This window comes from Anomaloglossus baeobatrachus, chromosome 6 (assembly GCF_048569485.1).
Source record: "Anomaloglossus baeobatrachus isolate aAnoBae1 chromosome 6, aAnoBae1.hap1, whole genome shotgun sequence".
Taxonomy (NCBI): Eukaryota; Metazoa; Chordata; class Amphibia; order Anura; family Aromobatidae; genus Anomaloglossus; species Anomaloglossus baeobatrachus.
The window spans coordinates 568711930-568737357 of NC_134358.1; the positions used below are offsets into that span (position 1 = coordinate 568711930).

General features: G+C 53.9%; 1 protein-coding gene across 2 annotated transcripts in view; it reads right to left on the bottom strand.

Annotated features, from left to right (window-relative positions):
- SETD2 (SET domain containing 2, histone lysine methyltransferase) overlaps positions 1-25428 on the bottom strand; it is a 76791-nt gene that overhangs the window by 18866 nt on the left and 32497 nt on the right. For both annotated transcript variants that reach the window (XM_075315845.1, XM_075315844.1), the window contains 10 exons: positions 24230-24245; positions 14237-20289; positions 12130-12261; positions 10977-11105; positions 10284-10407; positions 9670-9747; positions 9488-9585; positions 8712-8838; positions 7140-7274; positions 6595-6723 (listed from right to left, as the gene is read on the bottom strand). In XM_075315845.1, the coding sequence (XP_075171960.1) occupies positions 6595-6723; positions 7140-7274; positions 8712-8838; positions 9488-9585; positions 9670-9747; positions 10284-10407; positions 10977-11105; positions 12130-12261; positions 14237-20289; positions 24230-24245 (7021 nt within the window). The remainder of the gene's footprint in view (positions 1-6594; positions 6724-7139; positions 7275-8711; positions 8839-9487; positions 9586-9669; positions 9748-10283; positions 10408-10976; positions 11106-12129; positions 12262-14236; positions 20290-24229; positions 24246-25428) is intronic.

The window sequence follows — 25428 nt, forward strand, 5'->3', positions numbered from 1 at the left end:
AGCCCCTCAGGGGGATGGGGAAGGAAAGCAGCATGTGGGCTCCAGCCTCCGTACCAGCAATAGGTACCTCAACCTTACAAACCGCAAGTGGGGTGAGAAGGGAGCATGCTGGGGGCCCTAGTATGGGCCCTCTTTTCTTCCATCCGATATAGTCAGCAGCTACTGCTGACTAAACAGTGGAGCTATGCGTGGATGTCTGACCTCCTTCGCACAAAGCAGAAAACTGGTGAGCCAGTGATCCCACTGGGGGTGTATAGCCAGAAGGGGAGGGGCCTTACACTTTTTAGTGTAATTGCTTTGTGTGGCCTCCGGAGGCAGTGCTATACACCCAATCGTCTGGGTCTCCCAATGGAGCGCCGAAGAAAGGACCTTCTGCCCCTCTATGTAGCTGCTGGCTTGTGATTGGTCAGCATCATACAGGAGGTAAAAGTACACGCCCCCAGTGAAGTCCACGCTGATGATAGCCCATTGGGGGTCATATTCTGACCTTTTTTATTCCATATTTTGAATTAATAAAGAAAAAGGAAAAAAAAAAAAAGGTTCCAAAAACACCTGAACACTTATAATTCTGTCATTCTGTAAAGCGGTACATTTTCCTAGTTTGGGCTACACTACACGACTCCATAGATATAAATGTCAAAATGTAAAAGAAAAGTTAAAAAAATGTATATTTTGTTAAAAGGAATCGATTTAAACTTTTTTCGTTTTTTTTTTTTTTTTTTTTTTTTTTTTAACAGTCCTTAGTTGGAGACCTGAATTTTGCTGTGTACTGTAAAATTGTTTTCTACGAAACCCGACAGCACGTAAGGCTTCTCTGCAGTACAAGCATTGGCAATTCATGGGTCACATAGCCGCCCCTGAAGTGACTGACAGCAGCCGCCCACATAGCCGCCCCTGAAGTGACTGACAGCAGCCGCCCACATAGCCGCCCCTGAAGTGACTGACAGCAGCGACACTCCGGTGCCAGCTGTACAACACATGCATGGAGCGCGCACAGCCCCCAAACATTTATGACAGAGGTAAAAGAAGTAAATATTACTTGGTTGCTGCAAGGGAATTTCACCTCTTCAGGGGGTTTACAGGGCGGTCCAGCCAAAATAATAAACAAAGCTGGCGTAGCTGTAGAAGGGGGCTGGCTTAGGGCTGGTGACTAGGATGTGACTGGATAGGGACCCCTGAGCTGACCCTCAACCCAGAGGTGCACTAGACTGTAGTGAGGTCTGAGCCACCAGCGTGTTCTTCTGTCCATGGCCCTGATGTAACTCCCTCCACAGCCACCACCCAAGGGACGCGCCAGCACTCCCTCCACAGCCACCACCCAAGGCACGCGCCAGCACTCCTTCCACAGCCACCACCCAAGGGACGCGCCAGCACTCCCGCCACAGCCACCACCCAAGGGACGCGCCAGCACTCCCGCCACAGCCACCACCCAAGGGACGCGCCAGCACTCCCTCCACAGCCACCACCCAAGGGACGCGCCAGCACTCCCTCCACAGCCACCACCCAAGGGACGCGCCAGCACTCCCTCCACAGCCACCACCCAAGGCACGCGCCAGCACTCCCGCCACAGCCACCACCCAAGGGACGCGCCAGCACTCCCTCCACAGCCACCACCCAAGGGACGCGCCAGCACTCCCTCCACAGCCACCACCCAAGGGACGCGCCAGCACTCCCTCCACAGCCACCACCCAAGGGACGCGCCAGCACTCCCTCCACAGCCACCACCCAAGGGACGCGCTAGCACTCCCTCCACAGCCACCACCCAAGGCACGCGCCAGCACTCCCTCCACAGCCACCACCCAAGGGACGCGCCAGCACTCCCTCCACAGCCACCACCCAAGGCACGCGCCAGCACTCCCTCCACAGCCACCACCCAAGGGACGCGCCAGCACTCCCTCCACAGCCACCACCCAAGGGACGCGCCAGCACTCCCTCCACAGCCACCACCCAAGGGACGCGCCAGCACTCCCTCCACAGCCACCACCCAAGGGACGCGGTAGGACACTGGTCACAAAACCCCCCAGACAAATAACACATACAGGGGAGATAAACTTCACACACACCAGGGGGGCTACGGCAGGGTGCAGAGGAGGTGACTAAGGTAAGGAGAAAGTAACTAAACGGGTTACTTTCACACCCAACAGCAGCAGCAGCGGAAACCCACTCCTCCACGCTCCAGACCAAGCTCCAGAATGAATTCTGAAGACTCGGCGCCCCTGCTGGGAGCAGAGGGGATTTATCCAGGTCGGGAGTGGTCATGAGCGGAAACACCTGAGCAGAGGTAATGAGCTAGCTGCTAGCAAGACAACTGACATTAACCCTGTGCATGCCAAAAGGGGAAAAAACAAACCACATTTAATACCATAAATACTCAAGTATAAGCCGAGTTTTTCAGCCCTTTTTTATGCTGAAATCGCCCCCCCCTTGGCTTATAATTGAGTGTGCTTTCCATATAAAAAGTATTCTCCCCTGTCCTCCGTTCCTTCGCTGTCCGTTACCTGCTCCTTGCAGTCTGCAGGCACATAGACCCCCTCGGTGATCTTGTCCGGAGCCGCCTCTGCAGGCTGCAGTCATGGCTTTACAGCAGTTGAATGCTTTGTGGCGCGGTAAAGCATTCAACTGCAGTAAAACCACGGCAGTGGCGGCCCTGTGAACCGGACGAGATCACCGAGGGGTTTATGTGCCTGCAAGAAGCACCCCTCAATGATCGTGTCCAGTACACAGGGCCGCTGCAGTCATAGTTTTACTGCAGTTGAATGCTTTACGGCGCCACAAAGCATTCAACTGCAGTAAAGCCGTGACGGCAGTCTGCAGCGTCGGCTCTGGACAAGATCATTGAGGGATCTATGTGCCTGCAGACTGCAAAGAGCAGGTAAGGGACAGCGCAGGAACGGAGGACAGGTGAGAAGAAGTGTGTGTGAGGACAACGGCATAATAGGGGACAAGAATGGGACCAGAAAGAGGACATTACTAAAGGATGGGGCACATTACTGCAGGGGACATTACTAATGCATGGGGCACATTACTGCAGGGGACATTACTAATGCATGGGGCACATTACTGCAGGGGACATTACTAATGCATGGGGCACATTACTGCAGGGGACATTACTAATGCATGGGGCACATTACTGCAGGGGACATTACTAATGCATGGGGCACATTACTGCAGGGGACATTACTAATGCATGGGGCACATTACTGCAGGGGACATTACTAATGCATGGGGCACATTACTAATGCATGGGGCACATTACTGCAGGGGACATTGCTAATGCATGGGGCACATTACTGCAGGGGACATTACTAAAGGATGGGGCACATTACTGCAGGGGACATTACTAAAGGATGGGGCACATTACTGCAGGGGACATTACTAAAGGATGGGGCACATTACTGCAGGGGACATTACTAATGCATGGGGCACATTACTGCAGGGGACATTACTAAAGGATGGGCCACATTACTGCAGCGACAATACTAAAGGATGGGCCACATTACTGCAGGGGACATTAGTAATGCATGGGGCACATTACTGCAGGGGACATTACTAATGCATGGGGCACATTACTGCAGGGGACATTACTAAAGGATGGGCCACATTACTGCAGGGGACATTACTAAAGGATGGGGCACATTACTGCATGGGGCACATTACTGCAGGGGACATTACTAAAGGATGGGGCACATTACTGCAGGGGACATTACTAATGCATGGGGCACATTACTGCATGGGGCACATTACTGCAGGGGACATTACTAAAGGATGGGCCACATTACTGCAGGGGACATTACTAATGCATGGGGCACATTACTAATGCATGGGGCACATTACTGCAGGGGACATTACTAAAGGATGGGGCACATTACTGCAGGGGACATTACTAATGCATGGGGCACATTACTGCATGGGGCACATTACTGCAGGGGACATTACTAAAGGATGGGGCACATTACTGCAGGGGACATTACTAATGCATGGGGCACATTACTGCAGGGGACATTACTAAAGGATGGGGCACATTACTGCATGGGGCACATTACTGCAGGGGACATTACTAAAGGATGGGGCACATTACTGCAGGGGACATTACTAATGCATGGGGCACATTACTGCATGGGGCACATTACTGCAGGGGACATTACTAAAGGATGGGGCACATTACTGCAGGGGACATTACTAATGCATGGGGCACATTACTGCATGGGGCACATTACTGCAGGGGACATTACTAATGCATGGGGCACATTACTGCAGGGGACATTACTAAAGGATGGGGCACATTACTGCAGGGGACATTACTAAAGGATGGGGCACATTACTGCATGGGGAACATTACTGCAGGGGACATTACTAAAGGATGGGGCACATTACTGCAGGGGACATTACTAATGCATGGGGCACATTACTGCATGGGGCACATTACTGCAGGGGACATTACTAATGCATGGGGCACATTACTGCAGGGGACATTACTAATGCATGGGGCACATTACTGCAGGGGACATTACTAAAGGATGGGGCACATTACTGCAGGGGACATTACTAATGCATGGGGCACATTACTGCATGGGGCACATTACTGCAGGGGACATTACTAAAGGATGGGGCACATTACTGCAGGGGACATTACTAATGCATGGGGCACATTACTGCATGGGGCACATTACTGCAGGGGACATTACTAATGCATGGGGCACATTACTGCAGGGGACATTACTAAAGGATGGGGCACATTACTGCAGGGGACATTACTAAAGGATGGGGCACATTACTGCATGGGGCACATTACTGCAGGGGACATTACTAAAGGATGGGGCACATTACTGCAGGGGACATTACTAATGCATGGGGCACATTACTGCATGGGGCACATTACTGCAGGGGACATTACTAAAGGATGGGGCACATTACTGCAGGGGACATTACTAATGCATGGGGCACATTACTGCATGGGGCACATTACTGCAGGGGACATTACTAATGCATGGGGCACATTACTGCAGGGGACATTACTAATGCATGGGGCACATTACTGCAGGGGACATTACTAAAGGATGGGGCACATTACTGCAGGGGACATTACTAATGCATGGGGCACATTACTGCAGGGGATATTACTAATGCATGGGGCACATTACTGCAGGGGACATTACTAAAGGATGGGGCACATTACTGCAGGGGACATTACTAAAGGATGGGGCACATTACTGCAGGGGACATTACTAAAGGATGGGGCACATTACTGCAGGGGACATTACTAAAGGATGGGGCACATTACTGCAGGGGACATTACTAAAGGATGGGGCACATTACTGCAGGGGACATTACTAAAGGATGGGGCACATTACTGCAGGGGACATTACTAATGCATGGGGCACATTACTGCAGGGGACATTACTAATGCATGGGGCACATTACTGCAGGGGACATTACTAATGCATGGGACATTACTAAAGGATGGGCCACATTACTGCAGGGGACATTACTAAAGGATGGGCCACATTACTGCAGGGGACATTACTAAAGGATGGGGCACATTACTGCAGGGGACATTAATGCATGGGGCACATTACTGCAGGGGACATTACTAATGCATGGGGCACATTACTGCAGGGGACATTACTAAAGGTTGGGGCACATTACTGCAGGGGACATTACTAATGCATGGGGCACATTACTGCAGGGGACATTAGTAATGCATGGGGCACATTACTGCAGGGGACATTACTAATGCATGGGGCACATTACTGCAGGGGACATTACTGCAGGGGACATTACTGCAGGGGACATTACTAAAGGATGGGCCACATTACTGCAGGGGACATTAGTAATGCATGGGGCACATTACTGCAGGGGACATTACTGCAGGGGACATTACTGCAGGGGACATTACTAAAGGATGGGGCACATTACTGCAGGGGACATTACTAATGCATGGGGCACATTACTGCAGGGGACATTACTAAAGGATGGGCCACATTACTATGGGGCACTAAGATAGGCACATTACTATAGGTCAGAAGAATGGGGCACATTATTACAGGAGACAATATGGGCACATTACATTTTATTGGGATCTATTTCTATTTTTTTAATTTTCCAGTATCTTGTGCATTTCCCACCCCAGGCTTATACTCGAGTCAATAAGTTTTCCCGGTCTTTTGTGGTAAAATTAGGGGCCTCGGCTTATACGCCAGTACATACGGTATAGTCTATAGTCTCAGATGGTATAACAGACTCCAGACCTGAGCCTGACACTAATCTCCAGGGCAGGCGACCATGACAGACATAGGCAGCCAGCCCCCTTCAAATCCCATCACATAAATCCCAGACACAATGTGAATAGAGCCCGACATTTACAGGCTATGCAGAGCACCCTGGCTTTATCGTCTTGGCCTATACTCCGGTCACCTGTTATAAAGACGAGATGGAGCTACTGACCCCAAACACACGACATCTCCATAAATCCCAAGCACCAAGTGCTGGACAGAGCGGTGCAGCTTTCAGTGTGACTGGAGGATTAGACCAGGCGTAATCGGTGCAAGGTTATAAAGCTGCTCAGCATTACTCGAAGCTCTCACAGCCCCTGACCTCTAGCTGCAGTCTGATGCTGGTACTTGTGGTCCCCCGGTTGTCTCCAAGCTCGGCCATCCAGATCCACAAGACGGACAATCCGTGACACTCCAGGAACGACTTCAGGCAGGACGGGGACTGTGTATTCTGCGGAGAGACAAGCGGCAGATGCTGGGTGAGCCTGGGGCAAGTTCTGGCACATGTAGTACATCTCTCCCCACGGTGCTCGCCTCGGCTGGTGACTGACGGTGGGGTCCTGACCACGAGAATCGGGAGCCCTCTCATACCTGTATGATCTGGTCTGTGCTGGGCCGAGGGTCCCCTGCGCTGACACAACAGCCCCCAATACCCGTGTGATCAGGTGTAAACTTGGCCTCTTTGATGCTTTTTTTCCTCACTCTTTTTTGGGGATTATTTCACAGGTAAAATGCAGCAGAATCGTGGCCAAAACGCATCAGCACGCAACGTGAGAATAACCCTGACGTTGGGCGCCCCCTTGTGTTCACAGGCGGCTGCACACCCCCATACCAGCCCCATACCAGCCGGCCCGCTCTGGACCTCACCCGGATCAGCTTCAGGCAGGTTTGCTTCTGCTCCAACGTCTCGATTCGGACCATTAGCCGGGATAAGCTGAGCACCTGGTTTTTGTCGGACAGACCTTCTCCGTTCTCGAGCAGCGCCTCCAGCTCCCCGTCCACCTGGATCACAGCACAGAGGAAAAGAGGCGACAGTCCGATAATCTGGCATATTCCAGAACACACAAGTGCTGGATTATCAGAAATTTGGATCCTCATGTGTATAGCTATCAGAGTCTGACATCCCTGCAGAGGGGTCTACGATGAACAGGGGCTTAGGAGCGTACACATGGCAGGGTCCGGTCTGGGGACATCCCTGCAGAGGGGTCTACGATGTGCAGGGGCTCAGGAGCGTGCACATGGCAGGATCCGGTCTGGGGACATCCCTGCAGAGGGGTCTACGATGTGCAGGGGCTGAGGAGCGTGCACATGGCAGGGTCCGGTCTGGGGACATCCCTGCAGAGGGGTCTACGATGTGCAGGGGCTGAGGAGCGTGCACATGGCAGGATCTGGTCTGGGGACATCCCTGCAGAGGGGTCTACGATGTGCAGGGGCTCAGGAGCGTGCACATGGCAGGGTCCGGTCTGGGGACATCCCTGCAGAGGGGTCTACGATGTGCAGGGGCTCAGGAGCGTGCACATGGCAGGGTCCGGTCTGGGGACATCCCTGCAGAGGGGTCTACGATGTGCAGGGGCTCAGGAGCGTGCACATGGCAGGGTCCGGACTGGGGACATCCATGCAGAGGGGTCTACGATGTGCAGGGGCTCAGGAGCGTGCACATGGCAGGGTCCGGACTGGGGACATCCATGCAGAGGGGTCTACGATGTGCAGGGGCTCAGGAGCGTGCACATGGCAGGGTCCGGTCTGGGGACATCCCTGCAGAGGGGTCTACGATGTGCAGGGGCTCAGGAGCGTGCACATGGCAGGATCTGGTCTGGGGACATCCCTGCAGAGGGGTCTACGATGTGCAGGGGCTCAGGAGCGTGCACATGGCAGGGTCCGGTCTGGGGACATCCCTGCAGAGGGGTCTACGATGTGCAGAAGCTCAGGAGCGTACACATGGCAGGATCCGGTCTGGGGACATCCCTGCAGAGGGGTCTACGATGTGCAGGGGCTGAGGAGTGTGCACATGGCAGGATCCGGTCTGGGGACATCCCTGCAGAGGGGTCTACGATGTGCAGGGGCTGAGGAGTGTGCACATGGCAGGATCCGGTCTGGGTACATCCCTGCAGAGGGGCCTACGATGTGCAGGGGCTCAGGAGCGTGCACATGGCAGGGTCCGGACTGGGGACATCCCTGCAGAGGGGCCTACGATGTGCAGGGGCTCAGGAGCGTGCACATGGCAGGATCCGGTCTGGGGACATCCCTGCAGAGGGGCCTACGATGTACAGAGGCTCAGGAGCGTGCACATGGCAGGATCCGGTCTGGGGACATCCCTGCAGAGGGGTCTACGATGTGCAGGGGCTCAGGAGTGTGCACATGGCAGGGTCCGGTCTGGGGACATCCCTGGTGGGTCGGTGGATTAGCGAGGCCTTTAGCCCCAGTATGGAGGACACTCACAGAATCCTTCTTGCGGGACCGTTCCTTCTTCATCTTGCCCCCGGCTGCTCGCACGCTGACCCTGTTCTCTCCGCCCAGATATCCTCTGCAGTTCCCCGATCCACAGAAGCATTTCTGCGCCTCCTTACTGTAATGTGGGAGGAGAGCGAAAGGACATATGACATGTGCTGCATACGCCGTGTGCTGCATACGCCGTGTGCTGCATACGCCGTGTGCTGCATACGCCGTGTGCTGCATACGCCGTGTGCTGCATACGCCGTGTGCTGCATACGCCGTGTGCTGCATACGCCATGTGCTACATACGCCATGTGCTACATACGCTATGTGCTACATACGCCATGTGCTACATACGCCATGTGCTGCATACGCCATGTGCTGCATACGCCATGTGCTGCATACGCCATGTGCTACATACGCCATGTGCTACATACGCCATGTGCTACATACGCCATGTGCTGCATACGCCATGTGCTGCATACGCCATGTGCCGCATACGCCATGTGCTACATACGCCATGTGCTACATACGCCATGTGCTGCATACACCATGTGCTGCATATTACATGTGCTTGGCGTGTGTAAAGGCGTAAAATACACATGGAGAGAGTGACAAGGTGAATATGGCTGCCGTACCGGTGGTGTGAATAGGATGGGCTAGCCCGTACACACCACAGAGGAGTGACGGTGGATACGGCCCAGGCTATCCCTATAGAGTAAGGGACAGGAGGAGCCGTGATCCACCATGGAAAAAACGACGTCACACAGCATAGCCCTTACCCGTATCGCTGGAACTGGTAATCAAACGTCAGCTCGGCGCCCGCAGGGACCAGTCTGGTGGTGAAAAAGCCGACCCTGAGCTGTCCATTCACCGTCCACTACAGAGGGCAGAAAGCAGCATGATTTCAGGTTAGGTCCCCCGGTGACAGGACACCGGTCCGTACGCCGCTCGCGCTACTCACCTTCTGGGTCTCACAGTTGGGGTCACAGCTGTGGTTCATGAAACGCGAGCAGTTACCCTTCTGCGTTGCGTCTATAATCTGTGAGAAAACAGAAAAGGATCAGTGTGGAAGAGCGCAGACTCCCCGGAAGAGACGGCAACATGGCTGCGGCCCCCGGCCGGACGGGAGGACGTCTCTGACCCCAGCAACACATACAGAGCCGGAGCTCTCGCTGCCCCCGGCCGGACGTGAGGACGTCTCTGACCCCAGCAGCACATACAGAACCGGAGCCCTCGCTGCCCCCGGCCAGATGTCTATAACCCCAGCAGCACATACAGAGCCGGAGCCCTCGCTGCCCCCGGCCAGACGTCTATAACCCCAGCAGTACATACAGAGCCGGAGCCCTCGCTGCCCCCGGCCAGACGCGAGGACGTCTCTGACCCCAGCAGCACATACAGAGCCGGAGCCCTCGCTGCCCCCGGCCAGACGTGAGGACGTCTCTGACCCCAGCAGCACATACAGAGCCGGAGCCCTCGCTGCCCCCGGCCGGACGGGAGGACGTCTCTGACCCCAGCAGCACATACAGAGCCAGAGCTGACCCCATTCTCGTTCTATTACTGCCCCCACAGACTCACCTCGTCGTTTTTCAGAGCCATGAAGTAGTAGTGGATGTTCTTGCTGCGGGCGTACTCCTTCACACGGGCTTTGAACTCCTTGTGGTCCAGCACCTCTCCGCAGTATTCCAGCACAAATGTGTTCCTATGGGAAGGAGAGCCAGAATTAAACACGTCGCACCAAAAGCCGTTTCCCCCCGCCCCTGACCAGGTGTAATTAGGTTTTATTTTTTTTCAAGTGATTATTTTTTCCTCTTTGGCTATATAAATAATTGTGCTTTTCTATTTGTGATCCGAGGAGTCTGATTCTTGTTATGTTTGGCTCCTGCTCTGCACCTCGCGATCGCAGGAACGCTTGTTCAGAGCTGTGTATTCAGCAATCCGGAAAGCAGAGATAGTAATAACCATCTCTGCCTTCTGTATGGGGAGTCTGGCTGTGTCTGACAGCGGCTGCCCGCCTCTGCACCGTGCCCTGCAGCGGCTTATTCTGCAGTGATATTTCCATCATTGCAGAGTAATACGCGGACCACCCGGACACTACAGGTTTATGGGGTCTGGAAATAGTTAAAGAAATTGAGACCAAAACAAAAGATATTCCATCATTCAGACTCTGCTGTTTTTGGGGCAGAAATGACGGACGACTTCCCCACCCCTATCACAGACCTGGCCGTGCTCCCCCTCCCCCCCAGGCAGGTGTATTTAGCATAGGCTTACGGTTTTAGGTCTCTGCCGGCTCGGAGACCCCAGCCCTTCTTGTCAGTCAGGATGCATTCGACGTCGGCATGTTGCTTCCTCTGGAAACGCCGGTTCGAGCAGTAGTCTCCATTCGGGCACCTTGATGAGCTGGAAGACCGCAAAAAGGAGTCACAAGACATTAAGACAGACGGAAACTGTACATTCAGATTTCCTACAGGCGCCTGCACTGACCGCCAATCTTTAAAACTGCATCCCCCCCCTCTCCCCACCTGCATCCCCCTCCCCTCCCCACCTGCATCTCCCCCGTCTCCCCACCTGCATCTCCCCTCCTCTCCCGCATCCCCCCTCTCCCCACCCGCATCCTCCTCCCCTCCCAACCAGCATCCCCACCAGCATCCCCCCCCCCCGCGTCCCCCCCCCATTTCCTCCCCCGCGGCCACCCCCCATCTCCCCACCCGCGTCCCCCCCTCCTCTCCCCACCCGCGTCCGCCCCCTCTCCCCTCCCCACCCGCGTCCGCCCCCTCTCCCCTCCCCACCCGTGTCCCTCCCCACCCGCATCCCCCCTCCTCTCCCCACCCGCATCCTCCTCCCCTCCCAACCAGCATCCCCACCCGCATCCCCCCCCCCATGTCCCCCCCTCATTTCCTCCCCCCCTCTCCACCCGCATCCCCCCCTCTCCTCTCCCCTCCCGCGCCCCCCCCCTCTCCTCTCCCCTCCCGCGCCCCCCCCCTCTCCTCTCCCCTCCCGCGTCCCCCCCTCTCCTCTCCCCACCCGCGTCCCCCCCCTCTCCCCTCCGCATCCCCCCCTCCCGAGCCCCCCCCTCTCCCGACCCGCGTCCCCCCCTCTCCCCTCCCCATCCGCATCCCCCCCTCTCCCCTCCCGCGCCCCCCCCTCTCCCGACCCGCGTCCCCCCACCTGCGTCCCCCCCTCTCCTCTCCCCAAACGCGTCCCCCCCTCTCCCCTCCCCACCCGCGTCCCCCCCTCTCCCCACCCGCATCCCCCCATCCCCCCACCTGCGTGTCACTGGTTGATAGATTATTTGGGGACTGATGACGTTCCTGAATCTTTACAGACATGTATACAGACTGTGAGGACAGTGACTCTGTACAGAAAGCAGAGGTGTGAGGGTAATATCCACGGGCGGCGAGGACGTGTCGGGCACAGGACTCACCATTCAATCATCAGCAGGCGGTTGAGGCAGTCCTCCCCGCAGGCCACCTCGCCCTGAGCACGCTCCTCTTTAGAGAGCAGCGGACACTCGCACTGCATGCGCTTTATGTCCCGGTGACTCTTGTTCTTCTTTCTGCAATAAGGAGCAGTAAAAGAAAGGTCAGGGGTGTAATAATCTGCAGGATATATCACTATGTATATGTCAGGATATGGAGGAGCGATGTTCTGCAGATATGTAGAGGTCAGTGGTGTAATCTGCAGGATATATCACTATGTATCTGTCAGGATATGGAGGAGTGATGTCCTGCAGATATGTAGAGGTCAGTGGTGTAATCTGCAGGATATATCACTATGTATCTGTCAGGATATGGAGGAGTGATGTCCTGCAGATATGTAGAGGTCAGTGGTGTAATAATCTGCAGGATCTCTCACTATATCTGACACTAGGTCGAGGAGCGATGCTCTGCAGATCTGTAGACGTCAGTGGTATAATCTGCAGGATCTCTCACTATGTATCGGACACTAGGTGGAGGAGCGATGTTCTGCAAATCTATAGAAGTCAGTGGTGTAATAATCTGCAGGATCTCACTATGTATCTGACACTGATCTGGAGGAGCAATGTTCTGCAGTCTGTAGAAGTCAGTGGTGTAATCTGCAGGATCCCTCACTATGTATGTGACACTAGGTGGAGGAGCGATGCTCTGCAGGAAGGTCAGTGGTGTAATCTGCAGGATCCCTCACTATGTATGTGACACTAGGTGGAGGAGCGATGCTCTGCAGGAAGGTCAGTGGTGTAATCTGCAGGATCCCTCACTATGTATGTGACACTAGGTGGAGGAGCGATGCTCTGCAGGAAGGTCAGTGGTGTAATCTGCAGGATTCCTCACTATGTATGTGACACTAGGTGGAGGAGCGCTGCTCTGCAGAGCGGTCAGTGGTGTAATAATCTGCAGGATCTCTATGTATGTGACACTAGGTGGAGAAGTGATGCTCTGCAGGGAGGTCAGTGGTGTAATAATCTGCAGGATCTCTGTATGTGACTAGGTGGGGGAGCGATGCTCTGCAGGGAGGTCAGTGGTGTAATAATCTGCAGGATATCTCCATATGTGACACTGGGTGGAGGAGCGATGCTCTGCAGGGAGGTCAGTGGTGTAATAATCTGCAGGATCTCTATGTGACACTAGGTGGAGGAGCGCTGCTCTGCAGGGAGGTCAGTGGTGTAATAATCTGCAGGATCTCTATGTATGTGACACTTGGTGGAGGAGCGCTGCTCTGCAGGGAGGTCAGTGGTGTAATAATCTGCAGGATCTCTATGTATCTGACACTTGGTGGAGGAGCGCTGCTCTGCAGGGAGGTCAGTGGTGTAATCTGCAGGATCTCTATCTATGTGACACTAGGTGGAGGAGCGGTGCTCTGCAGAGCGGTCAGTGGTGTAATCTGCAGGATCTCTGTATGTGACACTAGGTGGAGGAGCGCTGCTCTGCAGGGAGGTCAGTAGTGTAATAATCTGTAGGATCTCTATGTATGTGACACTAGGTGGAGGAGCGCTGCTCTGCAGGGAGGTCAGTGGTGTAATAATCTGCAGGATCTCTATGTATCTGACACTAGTTGGAGGAGCGCTGCTCTGCAGGGAGGTCAGTGGTGTAATAATCTGTAGGATCTCTATGTATGTGACACTAGGTGGAGGAGCGCTGCTCTGCAGGGAGGCCAGTGGTGTAATAATCTGCAGGATCTCTATGTATGTGACACTAGGTGGAGGAGCGCTGCTCTGCAGGGAGGTCAGTGGTGTAATAATCTGCAGGATCTCTATGTGACACTAGGTGGAGGAGCGCTGCTCTGCAGGGAGGTCAGTGGTGTAATAATCTGCAGGATCTCTATGTGACACTAGGTGGAGGAGCGATGCTCTGCAGGGAGGTCAGTGGTGCAATAATCTGCAGGATCTCTATTTGACACTAGGTGGAGGAGCGCTGCTCTGCAGGGAGGTCAGTGGTGTAATAATCTGCAGGAAATCTCTCTATGTATGTGACACTAGGTGGAGGAGCGCTGCTCTGCAGGGAGGCCATACACTTAGCAGAGAGGGGTGAGGTGCAGTGCAGCGCGGGCCGTACCTCTCAGTGAGATAGACGTTCTCCTCGATGAGGTCGAAGTATGTTGGCATCTTCCCCGCCTTGTGGCAATCCTTCCAGTGCTGCGGGTCCCTGAAGTCTTCCATGCAGCAGATGGTGCCCATGCGGCCTTGCTTGGAGGCTGGCGAGTCCACTAATCCGGCCTCCGCCTTCATTCTTCTCCTCTCTAGCGCTTCGGCGTCGTTCTCCGAGTCGCTCTCGATCTCCTGCCTCCGTTTCTTGGGTGGCCCTCGCTCCTTCATGTCTGACCGCTCTCTGGCCAGCGTGTCCCTCTTGTCTGCGCGCGGCGCGGCGTCCTTTATGGAGTTGCTGCTGATCTCATGCGCCTGCACGGAGCCGCTCTCCCTGGATTTTTCGTGAACAGCTTTGGGATGGTGCCCGACCTCGTGCAGGTGATCCTTGTCCCAGGTGAAGTCGTATTCGTCGTCATCCTCGTCTTCGTTATAGCAGTTGGTGACGGAGTCGGGGACTTGGCCGGACGGCTTGCTGTACTTGAAGTCTTGTTTGTTGTGGTAGCCGGAATGCCAATATCCGTTGTCACCGATGTAATTTTGTGAAGGATCGTGGCCGCTGCTTCCTTGCTGGTAGCCAAAGTACATGTAGCTACTGTCCGGGGGCTGGTAAGTGCTGCTCGGCTTTTCGGGCTGAGAGAAGTCCCATCCGAGGTCAGACAAGTCTTCTGCTGCCTGGAAGCCATCCACTCGCGAATAGTCTCCAGGCCCGGGAGCTCGGGCATATTCGGGTGCCTGGTGCCGACTGTCCGGCCTCTCTACAAAGCCCTTCACCAGCTGTTTGGGAGGAGCCGGGGGCGCAGCGGGCTTCTCTGGGTCCTTGGGTTTGGCCGGGCCAGGGATTTGGATCTCTTGCAACGTGTTATTTTCCATGAGAGCTTTGCCTTTGTTTTTAGGTTTTAAGGGCACAGGACGGCTGGTGCTGACGTTGGCATCGGAAGGAGGGTGCGGGGTCTCCGTTTTTGGAGAGGGGATGTCATTTCTTTTCTCTGCCGGTATGACAGGCGTGGGGGGGATTGGGATGTGCACAGAGTTTCTATCATTACAATGGTCTAATCTGCTTTCTTGGAGTTTCCGATCGTTTTGAAATGTCTCAACATTTGTCGAAAGAAAAGGACGAGCGACTTCAATGGATAATATACAGACTGGAGGCTTTTCCATGGTTACCGGAGACTGATCTGCACCTTCCTTCTTGGAGGACATCTGCCCTTCTTCTGTAGAGAATGCCAATGGTTTCATATATTTCAAGTTCTGAGCACACGGCTTCACTTCATCCATGACCAATGACGATGGCTTCTTTTCTTCTTCTAAAATTGTAACCAGTCTCGCCCCTGCCATGGCTACCACAGCCGGTCTCGCACCTTGCATGGTCACTGCAGCCGGTCTCGCACCTTCCACTGTCACCGCAGCTGGTCTCGAACCTTCCATGGTCACCGCAGCTGGTCTCGCACCTTCCATGGCCACCGCAGGGTGTCTCACTCTTTCCATGGTCACCGCAGCGTGTCTCGCACCTTCCATGTTCGTAGCAGCGTGTCTTGCATCATCTATGATTATTGCAGTCTGTCTGTCAATGGCAATCGCTGTTGGTCTCACATTTTCAATGGTCACTGTGGCCGGTCTTGCACTTTCCATGGTTTCTGCAACTGGTTTTGAACTATCCAAGATCACTGCTGCTGGTTTTAAATTCTGCAAGGACATTGCGGCCGGTCTGGCACCTTCCAAGGCCACAGAGGCCGGTCTGGCACCTTCCAAGGCCACAGAGGCCGGTCTGGCACCTTCCAAGGCCACAGAGGCCGGTCTGGCACCTTCCAAGGCCACAGAGGCCGGTCTGGCACCTTCCAAGGCCACAGAGGCCGGTCTGGCACCTTCCAAGGCCACAGAGGCCGGTCTGGCACCTTCCAAGGCCACAGAGGCCGGTCTGGCACCTTCCAAGGCCACAGAGGCCGGTCTGGCACCTTCCAAAACCACAGAGGCCGGTCTCGCACCTTCCAAGGCCACAGAGGCCGGTCTCGCACCTTCCAAGGCCACAGAGGCCGGTCTCGCACCTTCCAAGGCCACAGAGGCCGGTCTCGCACCTTCCAAGGCCACAGAGGCCGGTCTCGCACCTTCCAAGGCCACAGAGGCCGGTCTCGCACCTTCCAAGGCCACAGAGGCCGGTCTCGCACCTTCCAAGGCCACAGAGGCCGGTCTCGCACCTTCCAAGGCCACAGAGGCCGGTCTCGCACCTTCCAAGGCCACAGAGGCCGGTCTCGCACCTTCCAAGGCCACAGAGGCCGGTCTCGCACCTTCCAAGGCCACAGAGGCCGGTCTCGCACCTTCCAAGGCCACAGAGGCCGGTCTCGCACCTTCCAAGGCCACAGAGGCCGGTCTCGCACCTTCCAAGGCCACAGAGGCCGGTCTCGCACCTTCCAAGGCCACAGAGGCCGGTCTCGCACCTTCCAAGGCCACAGAGGCCGGTCTCGCACCTTCCAAGGCCACAGAGGCCGGTCTCGCACCTTCCAAGGTCACAGAGGCTGGTTTCGCAGCTTCCAAAGTTACAGAGGCCGGTCTCGCAGCTTCCAAGGTCACAGAGGCCAATTTCGTGGCTTCCACAGTCAGTGCGGCTGGTCTCGCAGATTCCAAAGTCACAGAGGCCGGTCTCGCAGCTTCCAAAGTCACAGAGGCTGGTCTCGCAGCTTCCAAAGTCACAGAGGCTGGTCTCGCAGCTTCCAAAGTCACAGAGGCCGGTCTCGCAGCTTCCAAAGTCACAGAGGCTGGTCTTGCAGCTTCCAAAGTCACAGAGGCTGGTTTTACACCATCCAAGATCACTGCGCCCGGTCTTGTGCCTTCCAATTTCATCGCAGCCAGTTTTGCACCTTCCATGGTCACTTCAGCTGGTTTCATTTCTTCAATGGTAAATGTAGGAGGTTCTTCTGTGGTCAGAGCAGGCATTTTAGCATTATTCATAGATAATACAGTTAGGTTAGAATCCACGTTCAATGCAAAGGAGTCAGAAACTTCCATGGTTGGTGGCAATCTTCCACCTTCTTCGATAGTTGTAGATGTCTGACCCTCCTCCACGAGTAATGTAAACAGATGAGCTTCTTCGGGAGCGACCGGAGACATTTTAGCATCTTCCATGGTAAGTATAGAAGTTTTAGGAACCACAACGACCGATTGCAAACGATTCCTGGGAAGGCCGCTGTCATCAGAATCGGTGTCCTCAGATTCACTATCGTCGCTTTCGTTCTCTTCGCTATCGGAGTAATACGCTTGGACGGCGCTGATGAAGTTCATGGACGGCCTAGCACTGTCAGAGGGTAACTGCGATCCATCGTTTACAACAGTCTCCTCAGCTTCAACGTGGAGGACCTCAGACGCGTCACCTTCCTGCTTGGAACAATCATTTTCTGAGTGGACCTCGATCCACTCAGCCGCGGTTTCAGGTGAAGCAGAAGGTTCCTCATTTTCTACCAGAGAATTTTTGAACTGCAAAGAATTTTCTTCATCGGAAACTAGTGGTGAAGATGGCGGAGATTCTGCTACAGTCACTTCATAGGGGACACAGTTACGTGTTTCCTTCTTCTCAGGAGGTTCTTCACCTGGCGACTCGCTGTATGTACTTTGTGGAGAACAGATTTTGTGGGGTGTCGGTTTACAAGGTAGACCCCGCTCTGCAGAGAAGCTCGTAGCTAGACTGGACTTTTCCAAAATCACATTTGTTGTTTGAGGCTCAGAATGAAGATGAATTACAGAGATGTGATTGTCGCTGATTTCCTCCCACCTCGTGGAATGACAGAATTTGTGCACGGGGTCCGGCGGTTTAGAGTCCGTCTTGTTGAAATCATGACAAGGAGGCGCATCTTTGGTAACGCTTTTTGGGTGTTTTTTTGACGCGGACTCTACATTCTCTGTTACGTAAGAGCCCTTTGCTTCCCTTGGAGGTATTTTCTCACCGTCTTCGGAGACGGCCTCCAGTCTTCTAGGCGCACATGCTCCTCCCAGATCCTCGTCAGACTTATCGTGTGGTTCGGCTTCACTGCTATCGAAGCTTACTTCAGGAACGTCCGAGTTACAGTTTTCAGAGTCTGGTGTTTCGCTTGGATCCTCTGGGTTAAGCTTTCCTGTAGAACTGAGAGTAACGAAATGCCATCCTCGCTCGTGAAGGATATCGTCATCGTTAGCTTGGAGCGAACAGTTACTTCGCTGGTCATCTATAAACTGTTCGGCGTCTTCCACGTTCAGATCTCTAGCCACCCCTTTGTTTTCGATGATAGAAGCCGCCTTCTGCCTAAAAAGGATCGGAGAGGCCGCCTTCTTGTGGACGGGTAGATCTGATGGGGCACTTTCATTTTTTCTGCCTATTTTGCGCTCATCTTTTGATACCGGCCTTTCCTCTAAGTCCCATTTAGAACTTTTTCTTCCGGAGGTCAAGGACTCAGATTTGGAATCTGCTAATTTGGGGAAACTGGATTTTATGCTCTCCACTCGCCAATGAGACGACATGTGTTTAATGTCCGTTTCTTTTGGAGGAGAACCTCTCCTGGAAGATTCTCTGGCAGGAGACTTGGCATCTTTTCCACCTCTACCGGATGTCGTACTACTTTTGCGATCAGAATAATGTGAAGAATCAAATTTGGGATCTTTGTCGTATTTTGAGTGTGAAGACGACGTCACTCTGGTTTCTCTGTAGGAATGAGAGGATGATGAAGGGTGTCGGGAATCGTTAGGTCTGGTGTAGGATCTTCGATAATCCTCTTCAGAATCAGAACTGTCCCTGGCTCGACTGTCTGCATAAGAGCGAGAGTATCTCGTTCGGTAAGGAGAGCTCCGATGGTACCGCCGCTCGGACTCGTAATGATGTGAACGCTCAGATCTAGAATATGAGGAGCTGCTTCTCGGACCTCTGTCGGATCTCGACCTTGATCGTGACCTGGAACGTGACTTGCTTCGTCTTCGTTCTCGATCTGACCTACAATGAGAATAAGAGGACGAGTATTTGGAGTCTCTGTCTGACCTGGAATAACCAGAATGCTTCTGATCCTTTGAGGACCTCGATCTTGACGACGTATACTTCACATTGTCCTCACTTCTCAAGGACATGGAGCACCTTTTAGAGTCCCTTTCTCTACTGGACGTGCGTTTTAGCTCATGGGAGCGGTGGCTGGAGGAGGTCTGTACAGAATCTTCATCGGACTCTGAAGCCACAACCAGAGTTTCTGAGTGAGATGACTTGGATCTGAGTTTTTCAGGGCTGGGGTTGGGTTTGACGCTTTGCACGCTGGCCGAGCTCTTGTCTTCCTTCCCAATATGGGAATATTCTTTTATCGCTGTCGTCTCGACTTTATCAACGACCATCTGAGTGCCTGGGCTTTCTGCAACAGAAATTGAAGGGTTCTCTCTGCTTTCCTTGGCGCCAGTTTTGCTGGATGATGGGGATGGCGAACTCAGCTCCGTTGAGGATGCTGTACTTGTAGGCTCCTTCATGGGTGACTTCGTAAAAGATGTGTTTGCTGGAAATAGCACCACTTCAAAGTCTGGAGAAGACTTTATGTCTTCTAACTGTGCCTCTTGGGGTGATTGTGAGAGGGACGTGGGGGCATATACTACAGGAGCAGGTGGGGGTGGTGGTGGGGGTGGGGGTGGTGGTGGAGATTGGGGAGCTGGTAGCTTGCTTGTAACACTGAGAAGATGCTTTTTGAAATGAATTTTTCCTAGTTCCACCTTGGGCTTTGGCGGAGAAACTTCTATGAATCCACCAGTGGATTCCACAAAGTCCATCTTGAGCTTGGAGATTTGCTCGGTGGAGCCGAGCGCGGGCAGATTACTCTGCGGCTCATTTTGCTTCTCGCTGACTAAAGACGTCAGTAATCTGTTCTGGAAGGTTTTCTTTGTGAAGCTGAAACTGAAGGACACCTTCTGTCTACCTTGTTCTTCCAAGTTGACCTTTGCTTTGGTTCCTTTTGGTAGAAATCTACTTGAGGAAATACCCTTAAAAGCATTCGCCGATTTGCCAAACGCTTTCGATGATCCGTCGTTCCTGGCCTGCAAAAAAAAGAAAAAAAGCGGAAATGATGAGTATAAAGGCGTTCTGTAAACAGGCCTCAATTGCACCGTGACAGGACAAACATGCAAGCACCCCCTTCCCCCACCCCCCAGATTCATCCCCACAACATGCCCCACACAGCTGACAAAATACAGATCAATTTATGCTTGAATAAAAAATTAACAAAAAAATAAAGGTGCTGTCCTGTCATCTACTCACAGAGAAAGCCTCTTGAGGCCCCGCCCCCACGCCCGGACACATCCACCATCACTGCTCTGACATGACGCAAGGTAAAATAGATTAATCACTTATGCCCCCCTGCCTCTGGGACTTTTTTAGGGGATCCTACAGATCTCCTATGTACAATTGTCTTTCTCACACTGTCCCTTTGGACTCTCTACGGGCCAGTTTATACCTTGTTTATTCCCTCTCTCTATTGCTGCCTGTCAGCAGGTTGTGCCATCTGGTGGTGTGCCCTGGTATTGTTGTGGGTTGTTTCCTGGTAGGCTGTTTCCATCTAGCCTCCCTCCACTGTGTGTCCTGTATCACTTTTTGTATATTCAATAAATTTGTATTTCACTTTGATAATCCGTGGTCCTCTCTCTTTTGTATCCCCACCTCCACCCTTTGGTAAATTGGGGCTACATTATTTTAGGTTTCATATTCTTGTGGACCTCTTCCGGTCATAGGAAAGGTTGTTTAGGTTATATACTCACAGAGAAAGCCTGAGAGTCCTGCTCCTCCCCTCTACTCACAGAGAGAGCCTGAGAGTCCAGCTCCTCCCATCTACTCAGAGAAAGCCTGAGAGTCCTGCTCCTCCCCTCTACTCAGAGAGAGCCTGAGAGTCCTGCTCCTCCCCTCTACTCAGAGAGAGCCTGAGAGTCCTGCTCCTCCCCTCTACTCACAGAGAAAGCCTGAGAGTCCTGCTCCTCCCATCTACTCAGAGAGAAAGCCTGCGAGTCCTGCTCCTCCCATCTACTCACAGACAAAGCCTGAGAGTCCTGCTCCTCCCCTCTACTCACAGAGAAAGCCTGCGAGTCCTGCTCCTCCCATCTACTCAGAGAAAGCCTGAGAGTCCTGCTCCTCCCATCTACTCAGAGAAAGCCTGCGAGTCCTGCTCCTCCCAGACAAAGCCTGAGAGTCCTGCTCCTCCCCTCTACTCACAGAGAAAGCCTGAAAGTCCTGCTCCTGCCATCTACTCACAGAGAAAGCCTGAGAGTCCTGCTCCTGCCATCTATTCACGGAGAACGCCTGCGAGTCCTGCTCCTCCCCTCTACTCACAGAGGAAGCCTGCGAGTCCTGCTCCTCCCATCTACTCACAGACAAAGCCTGAGAGTCCTGCTCCTCCCCTCTACTCACAGAGAAAGCCTGCGAGTCCTGCTCCTCCCATCTACTCAGAGAAAGCCTGAGAGTCCTGCTCCTCCCATCTACTCAGAGAAAGCCTGCGAGTCCTGCTCCTCCCAGACAAAGCCTGAGAGTCCTGCTCCTCCCCTCTACTCACAGAGAAAGCCTGAAAGTCCTGCTCCTGCCATCTACTCACAGAGAAAGCCTGAGAGTCCTGCTCCTGCCATCTATTCACGGAGAACGCCTGCGAGTCCTGCTCCTCCCATCTACTCACAGAGGAAGCCTGAGAGTCCTGCTCCTGCTCCTGCCATCTACTCAGAGAAAGCCTGCGAGTCCTGCTCTTCCCCTCTACTCACAAAGGAAGCCTGAGAGTCCTGCTCTCCCATCTACTCACAGAGAAAGCCTGAGAGTCCTGCTCTCCCATCTACTCACAGAGAAAGCCTGAGAGTCCTGCTCCTCCCATCTACTCACAGAGGAAGCCTGAGAGTCCTGCTCCTCACAGAGAAAGCCTGAGAGTCCTGCTCCTCCCATCTACTCACAGAGGAAGCCTGAGAGTCCTGCTCCTGCCATCTACTCACAGAGAAAGCCTGAGAGTCCTGCTCCTGCCATCTACTCACAGAGAAAGCCTGAGAGTCCTGCTCCTCACAGAGAAAGCCTGAGAATCCTGCTCCTCACAGAGAAAGCCTGAGAGTCCTGCTCCTCCCATCTACTCACAGAGGAAGCCTGAGAGTCCTGCTCCTCACAGAGAAAGCCTGAGAATCCTGCTCCTCACAGAGAAAGCCTGAGAATCCTGCTCCTCCCATCTACTCACAGAGGAAGCCTGAGAGTCCTGCTCCTGCCATCTACACACAGAGAAAGCCTGAGAGTCCTGCTCCTGCCATCTACTCACGGAGAAAGCCTGAGAGTCCTGCTCCTGCCATCTACTCACAGAGAAAGCCTGAGAGTCCTGCTCCTGCCATCTACTCACGGAGAAAGCCTGAGAGTCCTGCTCCTGCCATCTACTCACAGAGAAAGCCTGAGAGTCCTGCTCCTCCCATCTACTCACAGAGGAAGCCTGAGAGTCCTGCTCCTCACAGAGAAAGCCTGAGAGTCCTGCTCTCCCATCTACTCACAGAGAAAGCCTGAGAGTCCTACTCCTGCCATCTACTCACGGAGAAAGCCTGAGAGTCCTACTCCTGCCATCTACTCACAGAGGAAGCCTGAGAGTCCTGCTCCTCCCCTCTACTCACAGAGAAAGCCTGAGAGTCCTGCTCCTGCCATCTATTCACGGAGAAAGCCTGAGAGTCCTGCTCCTGCCATCTATTCACGGAGAAAGCCTGAGAGTCCTGCTCCTCCCATCTGCTCACAGAGAAAGCCTGAGAGTCCTCCTCCTCCCCTCTACTCACAGAGGAATCCTGAGAGTCCTGCTCCTCACAGAGGAAGCCTGAGAGTCTTGCTCCTCCCATCTACTCAGAGAAAGCCTGAGAGTCCTGCTCCTCCCATCTGCTCACAGAGAAAGCCTGAGAGTCCTGCTCCTCCCCTCTACTCACAGAGAAAGCCTGAGAGTCCTGCTCCTCCCCTCTACTCACAGAGAAAGCCTGAGAGTCCTGCTCCTCCCCTCTACTCACAGAGAAAGCCTGAGAGTCCTGCTCCTCCCCTCTACTCACAGAGAAAGCCTGAGAGTCCTGCTCCTCCCCTCTACTCACAGAGAAAGCCTGAGAGTCCTGCTCCTCCCCTCTACTCACAGAGGAAGCCTGAGAGTCCTGCTCCTGCCATCTACTCACAGAGGAAGCCTGAGAGTCCTGCTCCTCCCCTCTACTCAGAGGAAGCCTGAGAGTCCTGCTCCTGCCATCTACTCACAGAGAAAGCCTGAGAGTCCTGCTCCTCCCCTCTACTCACAGAGGAAGCCTGAGAGTCCTGCTCCTGCCATCTACTCACAGAGGAAGCCTGAGAGTCCTGCTCCTCCCCTCTACTCACAGAGGAAGCCTGAGAGTCCTGCTCCTGCCATCTACTCACAGAGAAAGCCTGAGAGTCCTGCTCCTCCCCTCTACTCACAGAGGAAGCCTGAGAGTCCTGCTCCTGCCATCTACTCACAGAGGAAGCCTGAGAGTCCTGCTCCTGCCATCTACTCACAGAGGAAGCCTGAGCGTCCTGCTCCTCCCCTCTACTCACAGAGGAAGCCTGAGAGTCCTGCTCCTCCCCTCTACTCACAGAGAACGCCTGAGAGTCCTGCTCCTCCCCTCTACTCACAGAGAAAGCCTGAGAGTCCTGCTCCTCCCCTCTACACACAGAGGAAGCCTGAGAGTCCTGCTCCTCCCCTCTACTCACAGAGGAAGCCTGAGAGTCCTGCTTGCGTTCCCTATACATACAGAGTTGTAAGTTCTTTGCTGGGGAGGAGCAGGACTGAGTCACATTGTTGAGAGCTGTATGTCCACACGCTCAGCGTATACTCTTCTCTTATAAGCTGCTCTCAGAGGACGAATAAGTTTGTTATTAAACAATAATTCTCAGCTAAATGGTAAATCTCAATCTGGGCTTTAATTGCAGATATCATCTTTGCATTAAGGACGGAGATGCTATATCGCGGTACGTAGCAATGAAAGGAAGACGTCTCACCTCATTGTCTTCTTCTCTGTCATCATTCAAGAAGAAAGACATGGAAAAGAAAAAGAAAAGAAAACGTAATTGTGTAGAGAAATAATCAATGAGAATAAAACATGAACACACAACGTTAAACACCGTCCTCACCAGCGCATACATCCGTACCGGGGGCCATCGCTGGAGCTGCAGAGCGCCCATAGTATAGATGGTCACATGACCCCTATCAATGGCGACAACCACTTACCTTTCTATGGCTACCCTGCCGGGCTCTGTGCTGAGGGGACAGGCCTGTGACTGCCTGCAGTGGTAACATGTCCGTATCACCAGAAGAGGAGGTACAGAGACCGCAGCCACATGCCCGCATCACCAGAAGAGGAGGTGCAGAGACCGCAGCCACATGTCCGCATCACCAGAAGAGGAAGTGCAGAGACCGCAGCCACATGCCCGCATCACCAGAAGAGGAGGTGCAGAGACCGCAGCCACATGTCCGCATCACCAGAAGAGGAGGTACAGAGACAGCAGCCACATGTCCGCATCACCAGAAGAGGAGGTGCAGAGACCGCAGCCACATGCCCGCATCACCAGAAGAGGAGGTACAGAGACCGCAGCCACATGTCCGTATCACCAGAAGACGAGGTACAGAGACCACAGCCACATGTCCGCATCACCAGAAGAGGAGGTACAGAGACCACAGCCACATGTCCGCATCACCAGAAGAGGAGGTGCAGAGACCGCAGCCACATGTCCGCATCACCAGAAGAGGAGGTACAGAGACCACAGCCACATGTCCGCGTCACCAGAAGAGGAGGTACAGAGACCACAGCCACATGTCCGCATCACCAGAAGAGGAGGTACAGAGACCGCAGCCACATGTCCGCATCACCAGAAGAGGAGGTGCAGAGACCGCAGCCACATGTCCGTATCACCAGAAGAGGAGGTGCAGAGACCGCAGCCACATGCCCACATCACCAGAAGAGGAGGTACAGAGACCGCAGCCACATGTCCGTATCACCAGAAGAGGAGGTGCAGAGACCGCAGCCACATGTCCGTATCACCAGAAGAGGAGGTACAGAGACCGCAGCCACATGTCCGTATCACCAGAAGAGGAGGTACAGAGACCGCAGCCACATGCCCGTATCACCAGAAGAGGAGGTGCAGAGACCGCAGCCACATGTCCGTATCACCAGAAGAGGAGGTGCAGAGACCGCAGCCAC